The 14,969-nt window shown below is 67.6% G+C and overlaps 1 protein-coding gene across 1 annotated transcript; it reads right to left on the reverse strand.

Annotated features, from left to right (window-relative positions):
- Positions 1–775: 775 nt before the first annotated feature.
- On the reverse strand, positions 776–4,133 carry ZNF710 (zinc finger protein 710). The gene is made up of 4 exons (XM_088531146.1): positions 2,784–4,133; positions 1,685–1,876; positions 1,122–1,296; positions 776–963 (listed from the first exon to the last, which is right to left on the reverse strand). Exons 1-4 carry the CDS (start codon positions 4,092–4,094, stop codon positions 791–793), a joined length of 1,851 nt encoding a protein of 616 aa, XP_088387272.1. The 5' UTR covers positions 4,095–4,133; the 3' UTR covers positions 776–790.
- Between the last annotated feature and the right edge of the window lie 10,836 nt (positions 4,134–14,969).

The raw sequence follows: 14,969 nt of genomic DNA on the forward strand, positions 1-14,969 counted from the left end.
CATTAAACACGTGCCAGGCCCCGGCGCGCGCGGTGGACGGGGCGCGCGGGAGCTGCTGCCCCGCGCCGGCCCCACTGCGACAAGGGGGAGAGGGAATGAGCGGGACGTTCGGGACGAGCAGGACGAGCGGGACGGGGGAGCCGGGCAGGGGCTGAGCCCAGGGGAGCTCCGGCCCTGCCGTCCCGCTCCTCCCGGCGCCCCCGCGGCTCCCGCTCGGCTCCGTCACCGTCCCGGTGCCAGCGCAGCCCCCTCCGCGCGCGGCGGCACAGACCACACACGTTACACGGGGTTACAAAGAACATTGCTTAAAGGAAACTGAACTCAGTGAAAAGATAAATCCAACCACGCGGCACATCTGAAAAAAATAAATTACTTTCAAAATACCATCATTTGCTCAAGTTGAACAGGGTTTGCCTTCCTTTAAATACATTGCTCACTAAAGCTGCTCTGCTCCGAGCTGCTGCTTCCACCGAGCAATTCGTTTGTAAGAAAATATTCTGTGTGTGCCCTGTGGAGGCGGCGGCGGTCGTGCCGAGACGGCTCCGGCGCCGCGGGGCTCCGGCTGCTCCGCGGGGCTCCGGCTGCTCCGCGGCCGCGCGGGGGCCCAGGAGGTAGTTAGCGACGCCCGGGAGGAGCCTTCCCTTCCCTTCCCTTCCCCTTCCCTTTCCCTTCCCCTCGCAGGACGGGAGCCCCAGCGGCTCCCGGGGGGCACGGGCAGGACCCCCCTGCGGCTCCCGGCCCCGTGGGACCCCCCGCCCCGTCCCGCGGCGCCGGCCGCGCAGCCGCCCCGCTACAACATGTTGTAATAGGCCATCTCCTGCATGGCCTGCTCCGTGAGCGCGTGCTCGGCCGCCGCGGCGCCCACCCCGCCGTACTCGAAGGAGCTCTCCTCCTCGTAGTCCTCCATCTCCGGCTGCCCGTCCAGCTCCGCGGGGTCCGTCCCAGCCAGCTCCATCATGGCATCTAGAACAGCGCGGGAAAGGACATGCGGCCTCTGCCCCACGGCTGCGGCGCGGGGGCAGCGCCGGCTGCAGAAGCAGGCTCTGCTCATACCGGCTTTGATCTGCAAAAAGGCATCCACAAATCCATCCCCAAAGACACCGAGCGCAGCCGGCGCCTACCTTGGCTGTCCAGGCTGATGTCCATGACCCCGTGCTTGACCTTCATGTGCCGGCTCAGGTTGCCCTTCAGGTTGAACTTGCTGGAGCAGTAGGGACACTTGAAGGGCTTGCTGCCGGCGTGCAGGTGCATGTGGCCCAGCAGGTTGTACATGCGGTTGAAGGACTTCCCGCACACCTACGGACAGCGCTCCCATCAGCCAGGCCCGTTCCGCGCTCCCGGCAGCCGCTCCTGCCCCGGGGACCAGGTCAAACCTCCCTCCCGGGCTCCCCTGGTTATTCCCACGGGTTTCCAAGGCTAGTTGGCCGCTTCCCTCCTCCGCTCGCCTCCCACCCTTCCGCGGGAGGCCGGGAGGAGGCAGTGCTGCCGTTCGGGAGCTCCCGGCCGGCTGGAGCGGGCAGGCGCCGTCGCTCCCGCCCGGCCCTTCCGTCCTTGCTCCCTCCCGGCCGCAGCTCCGAGCGGGAGCCGCAGCTCCGGCGAACGGGGACGGCAGCGCCAAGCGGCACCCGCTGCCGGCAACGCGCCCCAGGGAGCGGAGAGCAGGGCCGGGGCCGCCCCGCGGTACCTTGCACTTGAAGGGCTTCACCGGCGAGTGCACGATCATGTGCGTCTTGAGCGTCTGCTTCTGCACGAAGGTCTTGAAGCAGATGTGGCACTGGTAGGGCCGCACGCTGGTGTGGATGAGCATGTGCCGCTTCATGTTGGCCTGCAGCGTGAACTCGCGCCCGCACACCTCGCACTTGAACTCCTTCACGCCCTGCAAGGGCCACGCGGCGCGTGAGCAGGGGCAGCGCCGCGGCGCCCGTGGGGACCCTGCGCCCCGGCCACGGCGGGGGACATCCACCCCCCGGCTGCGCCTTCCCAAAGGGCGTCCTGCCTCCTCCTCCTCCTCCTCCTCGCGCCGGGCTGCGAGCTGCAGCGCTGCAGAGCGCCCTGCGCCCACCCAGGACCCCCGGAGCTGCAGCCCTGCAGAGCGCCCTGCGCCCACCCAGGACCCCGGGAGCTGCAGCCCTGCAGAGCACCCTGTGCCCCCCCAGGACCCCGGGAGCTGCAGCGCTGCAGAGCGCCCTGTGCCCACCCAGGACCCCCGGAGCTGCAGCGCTGCAGAGCGCCCTGCGCCCACCCAGGACCCCCGGGAGCTGCAGCCCTGCAGAGCGCCCTGCGCCCACCCAGGACCCCGGGAGCTGCAGCCCTGCAGAGCACCCTGTGCCCCCCCAGGACCCCCGGAGCTGCAGCCCTGCAGAGCGCCCTGTGCCCACCCAGGACCCCGGGAGCTGCAGCCCTGCAGAGCGCCCTGCGCCCACCCAGGACCCCAGGAGCTGCAGCGCTGCAGAGCGCCCTGCGCCCGCTAAGGACCCCCAGAGCTGCAGCCCTGCAGAGCGCCCTGCGCCCACCCAGGACCCCCGGAGCTGCAGCCCTGCAGAGCGCCCTGTGCCCACCCAGGACCCCCGGAGCTGCAGCCCTGCAGAGCGCCCTGTGCCCCCCCAGGACCCCAGGAGCTGCAGCGCTGCAGAGCGCCCTGTGCCCGCTAAGCATCCCCGGAGCTGCAGCGCTGCAGAGCGCCCTGCGGCCGCTAAGGACCCCCAGGACCCGCTGAGCTGCAGCTGCAGGAGCCCCCACGTCAGCCACCCGCACGGGGCCCCTCGCCGGCCCCCGGGACCCACCTTGTGCGTGAGCGAGTGCTGCTTGAGGTGGTGGATCTGGCTGAACTCCATGCCGCACTCGGTGCACACGAAGGGCCGCACGTTCTGGTGCTTCAGCATGTGGTTCTGCAGCTGGCTGCGGTAGTGGAAGGACTTGCTGCACTCGAGGCACTGGTAGAGCGTGGGCCCCTGGTGCGTGGAGAGGTGCCGCTTGAGCTGCGTGAGCGTGGGGAAGTCCAGGCCGCACTCGACGCACACGTGGCAGCGGCCGTGCTCGTGCTTCACCTCGTGCGCCTTGAGCTCGCTGGGGTAGGCGAAGCCACGGCCGCAGAAGCGGCAGCTGTAGGGCTTGATGTCGCTGTGCAGCAGCATGTGCCGCTTGAGGTGGCTGGTCTGCGTGAAGGCCTTGCTGCACACCTCGCACTTGTGGGGCCGCGTGCCCTCGTGGGTCAGCAGGTGGGTCTGCAGGTGGCTGGGCTGCTTGAACAGCTTGTTGCAGTGCGGGCACGAGTGCGGCTTGATGCCGTTGTGGCCCAGGATGTGGGTGACCAGGTTGTACTTGGAGGTGTAGGACTTCTCGCACATGCGGCACTGCCAGCGCTTCTGGCGGTCGCCGGCCTCCACGAGGTACGAGTCGTCGATCTGCACGTTGATGTCCAGCCGGTCCAGCTGCGCCTTCTTGCTGCGCTCGCCGGGCGCCGCGGGCTCGGCGGCGCCGCGCCACGCCGGGCCCTGCTCGCTCTTGACGCGCTGCGGCGAGGCGGGCGCCGCGGCGGGGCCCGCGGTGTCGGCGTTGGCGTCGGCGCCGCGCGGCGCGCGGGGCTCGCGGCCGCCCCGCTCCAGCTGCAGCTCCTGGCGCAGGTGCCGCCGCAGGTGCCGCAGGCGCCGCGGTTTCCTGCCGAACGCGCCCAGGTCGATCATCTTGACGGCGCGGCCGGGCTCCTCGTGCGCGCGGCCGCGCGGCGCCTCCTCCGCGGCGTCGCCGCCCGCCGCGGCCGCCTCCTCTCCCGCCTCCGCCTTCTCGCGCTTGATCTTGGGCACCAGCCGCACGGGCGGCCGCTTCCTGCGCCGGGCCTGCTTCCCGAGGGCCGGCTCGGCCTCCGCGGCCTCCTCCTCCGCGGCCTCCTCCGGCTCCGGCTCCGGCTCCGGCGTGCAGCCGCCCTCGGGCCCGCGCGGCCCCGGGGAGCTCCCCAGCCCGGGGAAGAAGCCGCCGGGGCTCACGGTGGCCCCGAACACCTCATTGTCGGCCACGAGGCCCAGCACGGCGGCCTGCGCCAGGGACAGCACCACCACGGCGTCCGTCTGCGTGGCGCTCTCGGCGAAGCGCTCCATGGCTCGGGCGGCTATTCCGGCATGGCTGCGGGCGAGAGCGGCGTCAGCTCCATGGGGCGCCCCACGGCTGCCCCACGGCCGCCCCACGGCCCCCCGGCACCCACAGAGCCCCGTGTTCCCGGGGGCCCAGCCCGGCGGCGGCACCGCGAGGGCAGGACGCGCAGCCCGGCACGGCGCCCGCACCGCGCTCTGCTCCCCGCTCTGTTCCCCGCTCTGCTCCGCGCTCCGCTCCGCACCCGCCTCGGAGCAGCTCTCCCGTTCATGGCGGGGAAGCGCGCGGGGAAGGGGACGCGCACGGTGACACTGCGGAACAGGGAGGTGGCCGCGACAGCCACGCTGGGGGTGGCAGCCACCCCGGAGGGGCTCCTGGAAAGGGGCTGCCGGCAGCCGCGGGACGGGCAGCGCTCCGGGGACGCTGCTCCGGGGACGCGCACGGAGCTCCGCTCCCCACCGGCGTGCGGTCACCCCGGCCCCTCGTGACGCCCCGCGCGGAGCGGGGACCCTCGATGGCACCGCGGCCTCGCGCTGCCCCGGAGCGGGGATGCGGCTGCTCCGACACGGAGCCGGCTCCGCGCGGCTCCCGGAGCCTGTCCGGGCAGAGCCCCCCGCGCCAGCGCTTGCTCCAAGGCTCCCTCCATCCCACGGAGCCGGGCACTGCTTCCAGGCTGGGAATAGAGGCCTCATCCGGAGCAGAGAGGCCGCAGGGGCTGCCGAGGGGAAGAGCCATCCTGTCCCCATCCCGTCCCCATCCCGTCCCCATCCTGTCCCGTCCTGTCCCCACGGGAGGGCAGCGAGGAGAAACCCTCCAGAACAGGGAGGAAGAAAGGAGAGAGGAGGAGGAGGAGGGGAGGCAGGAGACAAAGAGCGGAGCAGGGCGGGGAGGAGAGCGGGGGGATGGGGATGCGGAGCACCGGGATGGGCCTGGACCACCCGCGCTGCCAGGTGCCCCCGGGGCCGCCCACGTTCCGGCGGAGCCCAGGGACACGGCGCATCCCAGCGGAGCGGGTCCGGAGCGGGGCAGGAGCCAGGGCCGGGCCGGGGGAGCCGCAGCAGCGGCGAGGGCGAAGCCGGGAATTTCGGACAGCTGGGAAATAGCACCAGTTTCCCGGAAGGAATCGTACAAACAATAGCCTGGCTCCAAGGATCTGCTCGTACAATTCCGGGAAGTGATGGAAGCCAAAAGCAGGAAGCGGCTTCCGCAGGGCATTGGCCTGGGAACGGAGCCTTCCCGGTTCCGGGCCGGGGGGAGGCAGGAAAGCGGAGCAGCCCGTTGGGCTCCCGTTCCCCTCCCTGCTCCGGGCAGGCCGCATCAATCCCGTGTCTCCGTAGGCTGGAGGCCCCCTGCAATCCAAGGCGGATCCCCCTTTTCCCAGCAGCAGGGAGCTGTTTCCCCACAGCACGGTGCAATAACCCGCTCCAGGTCACGCACCGGACCCCGGAGCGGCGGCCGCATCCCAACGCGCTCCCCGCGGGCCCCGGAACACGACCCGAACGCCCTGCTCCGCCGTCCCCATCCCGTCTCCCTGCGCTGACCCCCGGCGCCTGCTCCGGCTGCTGCTCCTGTGCAGACGACACCCGTTCCCACACGGATCCCTGCGGCACCGCGGGCGGCTCCCGGCGGATCCCACGGCTCATCCCACGGCAGCGGCTCCCGCCGGGATCCCTGCCCTGCCGCCGGGACCCGCTCTGGGGCTCCCGGCCCCCACGGGAGGCTCCTTCCCCACTTCCCCCCTTCCCCGCTCCTCCCTGTTCTGGGAAGCGCCTGTCCGGGCCGGCTCGCGGCTCCTCGTCCCGTTGTCACGTGCGGACGTTCCCGGTGCAGCCCCGGAGCCCCCGCTCCCCCCGCCGCCTCCTCGGAGGCTCCACTGCGGCCTCGTTCCTCTTTCCTTGGGTATCTTTTAACCTTGGATGTTTTGAGCCTTCACTTCCTTGCCCTTTTTTTATCCCCTGCAATCTCATTTATCTCTGTGTTATCAGTAATTGCTCAGATACCTGTTTTTTATGTAAATACAGACTTTAACCCCTCCTAGCTCCTTTGCTGCAGTGCCTTTGCCTCCAGGACGTTCCTCACTGCATTCCAGTGTCCATCCGCACGCAGGCAGGAGTCACAATCCCCGGATACTTCCCTTCCCCTTGCTCTTCCCTTCCTTGTTTTCCTGAGCCGCCCCAAAGCGGAAGGCGGCAGCCGATCTACCCCAGCCACAGCCCCCGGGAGCCGCGGGGATCCCGGGAAGCCGGAAAGTGACCGGGAGCCGCGGGATGAGGGGATCCCGGGAAGCAGGAAAGTGACCGGGAGCCACGGGATGAGGGGATCCCAGGAAGCCCCTTCCCCCGGACAACGCGCCCGGCCGCGGGACGGGGCTCGGCAGGGACCCGGTGCCCCCCCCGGCACCGTGTTAGGGGCCAGGATCTCCTGCGGGGACAACCCTGAGTGAAGGGGTGTCCCCCCTGTCACTGTTCAGCAGGACATTGGGCACCGCGGCCACCCGGGACACCCTGTAACTCACCTGGGACACCCCGTAACTCACCCGGGACACCAGCACCGCGGCCACCCGGGACACCCGGCTCCGAGCAGCCTCCCCAGCAGGCGCCGGGCAGGGCCCTGGGTGCCCCCTCGTCACCTGGGGACGGTGGCACCTGCGCTGGGCCCGGGGCAGCTGCTGCCGGCCCGTGTGTCACCAGGTGCCACACGTTGGGTAACGGCCCAAGGAGCAGCCAGAGGAACACCCGAAAGGGCGGCCTGGCCGCGCTCCCGCGGGAGGAAGAGCAACAGCCGCCTTCCCGGTGTAACCCCGCGCGGACGGAGCGTGGGCCCTGCTCCGGCCCCACGGACAGGAACTGTCCCCAAGGTCCCCCTGCTCCGGCCCTATGGCCGGGCACTGTCCCCAGGTCCCCCAGGGCCGGGGCCATCACAGTCCGTCAGCACCGGAGCGCGGCGACTGCTCCAGCCCTAAAACAGTCTCATTTAAATTTAATAAAAAAATATTTTTCACCTCTTTTGGCAGCTTGCTTCTCTGTGTGTGCATGTGGTTTTCCCAAAAAGCAACTTTCAAGCCAAAAAAATTTTTTAAGCAGAAGAATGTTGCTTTTCCTTGTGATTATGATAAGCACCTAAAACTATTTATAAAGCTGATCTGAAATGTCCTGCGCGCGGCTGGAGGGTTGAGGAGGCCCCGGGGACCCCCGAGCGCGGGGGCTGCGCGCGGAGGCGGCCGGTCCCGTCCGGATGCTCCACACGGAGCTTCCCGAGCGCCGCGGCCACCGTGACGGGAGAGCAGGGCCGGGCGTCCCCGTCCCCACGGGCAGGGCCGGGCGGCCGCGAGACTCCGCATGGACACGGAGCGGAACGAGGGCCGCTCCGTAACGCGGGACGGAGCCGGCCAGGCCAAACGATCCCGGCCGCCCAACGCCGCCAGCTCCGGTGTCACCGCGTCCCCGCGTCACGCAGCGCTCCAGAAACCTCCCAAATTCCCAGCGAGGCCCCTCCCTCCCCTCCGAATCTAGGTCAGCCAAAAATACCATTTCTGTCGTCGCGATTGACGGCCCTGCAGACGAGCCGGGCTCTGATCCGCACCCGAGAACACGACACGCGCGAGACGAGCTCGTTTGGCCGGGTCGCTGCGACCAAATAGACTTGTTGGTTCTAAAGCAATCCAAACAAAATATAAACACACCAAACAGTGCCCTCAAATTAGGTACCATCCAACCCAGTTATTTTAGGAAGATTTATATTAGATCTCTAGATCTAGGGATGCCTGGAAGAGATCTCCAGGAGAAGAGGTCGTTACTCTATGTTGACTAGGAAACAGCACTGCTAACTTCACATGTATTTTATGGTAAGGAAAAACCTGTAAAACACCCCGTGAAGCAGTTCCAGATGAACAAGTGTGATTTTCAGAAACAAAAAACCCACAAGTGGGGCAAAAAGGAGGTAGTGAAAAGGCGATACTGTGTCTGTCAGTCTCTAAAACGCAGCAGCGTGCTCCGTAAGACTACGTACAACGCGCTGAAAACACATCACTGGGCAATTTTTTGGCAATTCTGCTAGAGATTATTACCACAATATTGACTTCAAAGATAAGAAGTAATTATTAATGTGCTTGCAGCCAGGAGGCTATCGGTGAATTCTGACCAGAAAAGGAATGCTTTAAAAAAAAAAATAAGAGGAAATGACCCTTTGTGCAGCAGAAGCCCAAACGCAGCACATGCAATAACCGAAACAGGAAGCGAAGCCGCGTGCAGGGGTTCATGGCAGCGGGTTCCGTGTTGGCTCCGCTCCGGTTTGGGAGCCGGCCCTGGCCGGGACGCGGCTCCGCTCCGCTCCGTGGGCGCCGTTACCGCAGCACGCGGTTCCACAGGAGCTTTCCCTTTTCCCTGGCAGTCACCGGTACCTGGTGGAATCGCGGTGGGAAGGACCCCACGGCCGCGGGGTCCCGCGCGTCCCTGCTGCCCCGCACGGAGCTTTCACCTCCCAGTGGCTGTTTGCAACAACAACAACCCGAGGGGAACCACGACGGGCGCCAGCCCGGGCTGCTCCGCACAGGGAGCTCCCGCTGCCGGGGCCACCGCGCGCCAAGGGAGCCCCATTCCCGCCGGGATGGTGCCTGCCTGCTCACTGCGCCCGGCCATCCCATTCCCGCCGGGATGGTGCCCATGCCGCTCCCTGCAGACGGTCCAAGGTGCCCCATTCCCGCCGGGATGGCATGCTCACTGCTTGCTGTGGCTGGCCTGGGCCATCCCATTCCCGCCGGGATGTTGCCCATGCCGCTCTGTGCGGAGGGTGCCCCATTCCCGCCGGGATGGCGCCCTGGCCGCTGGCTGCAGCGGGTTTGGGACACCCCATCCCGCTGGCTCCAGCCCCGCTCCTGCATCCCGCGCGGCTCCTGCATCCCGCTCCGCTCCCACATCCCGCCCGGCTCCCACATCCCGCCCTGCTCCCGCATCCCGCCCGGCTCCCACATCCCGCCCTGCTCCCGCATCCCGCCCGGCTCCCACATCCCGCCCTGCTCCCACATCCCGCCCGGCTCCCACATCCCGCCCCGCTCCCGCATCCCGCCTGGCTCCCACATCCCGCCCGGCTCCCGCATCCCGCCCCGCTCCCGCATCCCGCCCTGCTCCCGCATCCCGCCCGGCTCCCACATCCCGCCCGGCTCCCGCATCCCGCCCGGCTCCCGCATCCCGCCCAGCTCCCGCATCCCGCCCCGCTCCCGCATCCCGCCCCGCTCCCGCATCCCGCCCCGCTCCTCTCCGTTTCTCTCCCGCTCCTCATTCCTTCCGTTTCCCTGGCAACCCCGATCCGCACCGAGATCCGTCCTCTCCCTCTCTTATCTCCCTCCTTTCCCTTTCATCTCCCTCCTCGCTGCCTCTGTTCTCCAAACCGCTCTCCTTGTTGCTTGCTTTCCCTCTCGCTTTTCATCTCCCCCAGCATCTCCCCTATCCCTGCGTTACCATTATCTGAATCTCGCTTTAAAAACCCTCCTTTGTTAGCGGTGGGGCTGGAGCCCCACGGGACCCACTGCAGCCCCACGCGCCGGTCCCCGGGTTGCGCGGAGGGTCCCACGGCCGCCACCGCAGCCCTCGGTGGCCTCGCGGCCATGGGGCCGGCCGGGCGCGCGGCCCCATCTCGGGTCCCTCCTCAACCCCTGCTTCATTGCAGAGCGAGTGGGGACAGGAGACACAAGAACCAACGGGGCCGACGCGCAGCTCTGCCCATGGCAGCGCTGCCTTCGCTCCACTTTGGCCGGCCCGTCGCAGCGCCGCGATGGTGACCGGGACACGGCGGCGTCACCCGCCCAGCGCCACCATCACCCGCCGCGTGGGAGCCTCCCTGCAAACCGGGGCGGCGCGCGGCGCTCCCTGCGCCCAGGTCGGCTCCCCGCGGGAACGCCGGGACCTTCCCGGGGCGCCCCGGAGCCGGCGGCGGGACGGCCGCTTCCCGCGACGGCTGCTGCGATGGGAGCCGGGCCCGGCCCTGCGCCCGCTCCCGTCGTTCCCGCCCCGGCACGCGGGGCAGCGGCACCGGCGGGTCCCGTCCCGCGGCAGCGGCACCGGCGGGTCCCGTCCGCGGCCCCGGTGCCCGGCGGAGCCGGCACGGCCAGCACGGTGCCAGGGAGCGTGCGGGCACGGCCGGCGCTCCGGGTGCCCCGGCCCTGCGGCTGCGGCGCCACCGGCAGTGCCGGGCCTGGCTGCGCTCCCGCAGCCCGGGGGCCCCATGGTGCAGGCTGGGTGCCCCACGGTGCAGCCCATGTGCCCCACGGTGCAGCCCGGGTGCCACACGGTGCAGGCCGGCCGTTCCATGATGCAGCCCACGCGCCCCACAGTACAGCCCGGGCACCCCACAGTACAGCCTGGGCGCCCCATGGCACAGGCCAGGTGCTCCACGGCACAGCCCGGGCACCCCATGGCACAGCCCACGTGCCCCACGATGCAGCTCGAGTGCCCCATGGCGCATCCCATGTGCCCCACAGTGCAGGCCAGGTGCCCCATGGCGCATCCCATGTGCCCCACGGCGCAGCCCACATGCCCCACGGCGCAGCCCGGGTGCCCCACGGCGCATCCCACGTGCCCCACGGCGCAGCCCGGGTGCCCCGCGGCGCATCCCACGTGCTCCACGGCGCAGCCCACGTGCCCCACGATGCAGCCTGGGCGCCCCACAGCACAGCTCACGTGCCCCACAGTGCATCCCATGTGCCCCACGGCGCATCCCACGTGCCCCACGGCGCAGGCCGCGCTCGCAGCGCGGTGCCGGCCCCATCCCACCCCGCGCGCCGGGCGCCTTCCCGGGTGCCGGCCCCGTCCTGCCCCACGCCGGGACACGGCGCCGCCCGCGCCCCCCGCGCTGCCAGGGCCCCGCGCAGCACCAATTAACACCGCGATTAGCAGAGCGCTAACGAGGCCGCGGGGCACGGCCGGGCGCTCTGCCCTGTGCCGGGCGCCCCACGGGCCCATCCCCGCACGGGCTGCGCTCCGGGGGGATCCGCACGGACCGAGGCAGGAAAAGCCCCCAGGACTCACCCAGGCAGCGCTCCCGGCGCCGGGATCCCTTCCAGAGGCTCCTCGCACAAACCTCGCTCCTCCTCGGAAAACAATTCTTGCTTTTAAGTGAAATAAACAGGGAAGGAAGGACTTTCAAGTTCCTCCTTGCTGTAACGACTTCTCCTCTACATACTCCCTTTCCTCTCCGAAAATAGAAGAGCTATTCAAAAAAAAAAGATGCAAAAAGAAAAAAGGAACTGAATAGAGGAAAGAGGAAAGAAAAAAATGGAGCCCCAAGGGGGTGGAGAAAAACAGAATGAAAAGACAGCAAAAGTAAAGAAAAGGGATGAAAAATAAAGGAGGGGGAAGAGAGAGACAGACAGAGCAGCTTTGAAAAGAAAGAATGCTTCTAGGCTGAATACAGTGTGCATGAAAAAAAGATCCCTTGAAAAGGAACAGCCACATGCAATGACCTCTCATTCACAGGCAGTGCCAATCACGGCCACAATGTAAATCCTTTCTTCTTTTCTACATTCTCTCCTTTTCCAGCGGGGGCAGAGGGAAGAGGGAGAAAGGAGAGTTAATTCTCAACATTGCACAGAATAAATCTGGTCTTTTGGAACTCCCTAGAAGAAATGCTGAGCTACTTTTAAAAATACTTCTCCTCGTAATCACACATGCTGATATGTAAGAAAAAAGCAAATGCAATTCTGCAAACTGGGTTTCTCTAACGAGGCTTCGTTCGGCGGATAGACACGAACCACGACGCTCTCCGGGAACCTGCAGTTTGGAGCGGGAAAAGGAGATGGATGTGGACGGTGGCACCGAGAACGCTGCTGTTACAGGGAGAAAAAGCCACCTCTGACCCCATAGAGTCATGCAAAACTTCCTTGTTTTGGGTGTTTTTAAATGGTGGGAGCAGCGAGTCTTACCAGGGTACGAGCACGGGGATATTTGTACCCGGCTCCAGGGACTTGGGTTGTCCGTGGATGTGTCCGGACACCCCACATGGAGCTTCCTATGGGAACAGGATCCCCGTAAGGAGCCCTCGATGGGCCCAGCGTGGCCGTCGCGGAGCAGGGAGCCGGCAATGCCGCCGCACGGGCAGGAAGCCGGGAATAACGACCGCACCGAGTGCGTTTGTGTCGCGCGGATGGAAGGGAGGGAGGAGAGCGGGGAATGAGGGAGCAGCCTGGGCTCCTCCTGCTCATCCAGGAGCCGGTCCCGGCCCCGGGAATGTCCCTCTCCGGCCGCTCTCCTGGCTGTTCCGGAGCCTCCGCACCCGCTCGGGGGCTCTGCAGAGCGTCCCTGCTCCGTGCCAAGGCGCTTTGGGAGGGCTTGGAAGGGAGTCCAGGGGAATCCAAGGGGAATTCAATTCCAAGGGAAGGGACGGGCGAGCGCGGCACGAGGAGCGGCAGCCACCGCACGTGGCGGTGACGGAGCGTTCCCGGCGTTCCGCGGTGGCCGCAGCATCCCTACGGAGCGGGAGAAGCAGGAAGCGGCTGCGGCGCTTCCCCCCGTGCTGGGCCCAGGATGGCTTCCCAAGCCGATCCGCTCTGGAATCGCTTCTCAAACACAGAACCGGGGCAGAGGGGACCCCGGGAACGCGGCGTGGAAGCCCCGGCAGCAGCTCGAGGGTCCCTGCGCTGGGACAGGGAGGCGGGACGGGCGCCGGGCACCAAGACGGGAGGATTGGGAGGCGGGATGGGCGCCGGGACGGGCACGGGATGCTCCCGCGCGCAGGGTGCGAACGGGACCATCCCAGCGCAGGGCCGGAGCGCCGGGAGCGCCGGGAGCAGCGGGAGCAGCGGGAGCAGGAGCCGGGTGTCCCCGCGGGCCCCCGGCCAGCAGCCCCTCTGCCCTCGTCCTCCCGCCGGCACCGCCGGCTCCCGTGGGCGATTCCCGCTCCTCCTGGTGCTCCGACGCGCCGGGGCGCTCAGCGGGAGGTGACCGCGCTCCGCTTTATCCGCCCCGACGCGGCGGGCGCGCGTGGAGCCCCCTGCGCACAGCGGCCGCGCACGGACACAGACCCGGTCCCAGCTCCGGCCTCGCCGAGGACGGTGTTTCCTGCTCCGGGACGCACGGGCAGCGCCTCGGAACGCTGAACAGTGTCACAGGGACACGGAAACGCTCCCGCATGGAGCCTGCACCAGCCCCGGAACAGCCTGAAACGGCCACAGGCGGAGCGTGAGTCACCGGAGTCAACGCGACTGACCGGGAAAGCACCTCATCCCGGCTGGGAAGGGGTTGTTTCCGTGCTAACGGGGGGGAATAACAGCACGGCACTCAGAGCCGGGATGCTCCGGAAAACAAACCCTGGATATGTAACTCCAGACCGAGAGCCTGGCGCAGGGTGAAGTGTGGGGATTTTTTTCAAGCCGAGCTACTCTCTGTTCCGCTTCCAACCCCGCAGGGAGGAACCCGACGGGTCCTGCAGGAAGGGCCCTGGGTCGGGCTCTTCCCTGTTTCTGGGAACTGCAGCAAGGCGGAAATTCAGATTTCGCCATCACTCCGAGCGGGACAGTGGGAGCAGAGCGGAGCGTCCGGCACCGGCACCCGCGGAGCGCCCGGCCGCCGAGCGGGGCCGCGGGACGGAGCCGGGCGCCGTCCCCATCCCACCGGGACACGGCCCGGCCGGGATGCGCCGCCCCTGTCCCCCTGTCCCGTCCCGGCCACCCCGGAGGAGGGACGTGCGGGCGCGGGGGTCCCCCAAGGGACATCGGGCACAGGGTGACACCTGCTCGTGTCCCCACGGGGAGCCCCGGCCGGGCCCGGAGCAGGGCCGGCCACTGGGAATGACGGCAGAGGTGGGAGCGCGGGAAGGGCTGGTTCTGCACGGGAAGGAAGCGCGTGTGGAATCTGCACGAGTGGATCCGCACCGCTGCTACCAACGGCTCAAAAATTATACAAATACGGGCTTTTTTGGAAGGAAAATGTCTTTTAAAAACAAAATGTCATCACGGTTCTTCCAGCCCTTCCAACTTTAAGTGTAAGTTCAAATTTGGCCCAAGAGTGCGATTTTGCCTGCACGGTGTCCCCATCCTGCACGGTGTCCCCATGGTGCACGGTGTCCCCATGGTGCACGGTGTCCCCATGGTGCACGGTGTCCCCATCCTGCACGGTGTCCCCATCCTGCACGGTGTCCCCACCCTGCACGGTGTCCCCATGGTGCACGGTGTCCCCAACCTGCACGGTGTCCCCATCCTGCACGGTGTCCCCATGGTGCACGGTGTCCCCATCCTGCACGGTGTCCCTACCCTTCATGGTGTCCCCATCCTGCACGGTGTCCCTATCCTGCACGGTGTCCCCATCCTGCACGGTGTCCCTACCCTGCACGGTGTCCCCATGGTGCACGGTGTCCCTATCCTGCACGGTGTCCCTATCCTGCACGGTGTCCCTACCCTGCATGGTGTCCCCATCCTGCACGGTGTCCCTATCCTGCACGGTGTCCCTACCCTGCACGGTGTCCCCATGGTGCACGGTGTCCCTATCCTGCACGGTGTCCCCATCCTGCACGGTGTCCCTACCCTTCACGGTGTCCCCATCCTGCACAGTGTCCCCAACCTGCACAGTGTCCCTACCCTTCACGGTGTCCCCATGGTGCATGGTGTCCCCATCCTGCACGGTGTCCCTACCCTGCATGGTGTCCCTACCCTGCACAGTGTCCCCATCCTGCACGGTGTCCCTACCCTTCATGGTGTCCCCATGGTGCACGGTGTCCCCATCCTGCACGGTGTCCCTACCCTTCATGGTGTCCCCATCCTGCACGGTGTCCCTATCCTGCACGGTGTCCCCATCCTGCACGGTGTCCCTACCCTTCATGGTGTCCCCATCCTGCACGGTGTCCCCATCCTGCACGGTGTCCCTATCCTGCACGGTGTCCCCATGGTGCACGGTGTC

This window comes from Tinamus guttatus, unplaced genomic scaffold (assembly GCF_059628265.1).
Source record: "Tinamus guttatus ecotype Peru unplaced genomic scaffold, ASM5962826v1 Tinamus_guttatus_pri_ptg000004l, whole genome shotgun sequence".
NCBI classification, from domain to species: domain Eukaryota; kingdom Metazoa; phylum Chordata; class Aves; order Tinamiformes; family Tinamidae; genus Tinamus; species Tinamus guttatus.

Excerpts from the sequence above, each read along its gene's own strand:
- ZNF710 (XM_088531146.1), bottom strand. The coding sequence starts at position 4,094 with ATGGAGCGCTTCGCCGAGAGCGCCACGCAGACGGACGCCGTGGTGGTG. Across the intron at positions 1,877-2,783 it reads AGCACTCGCTCACGCACAAG|GGCGTGAAGGAGTTCAAGTG; the intron begins GTGGGTCCCGGG and ends TGGCCCTTGCAG. Across the intron at positions 1,297-1,684 it reads TGAAGCCCTTCAAGTGCAAG|GTGTGCGGGAAGTCCTTCAA; the intron begins GTACCGCGGGGC and ends CGCTGTCCGTAG.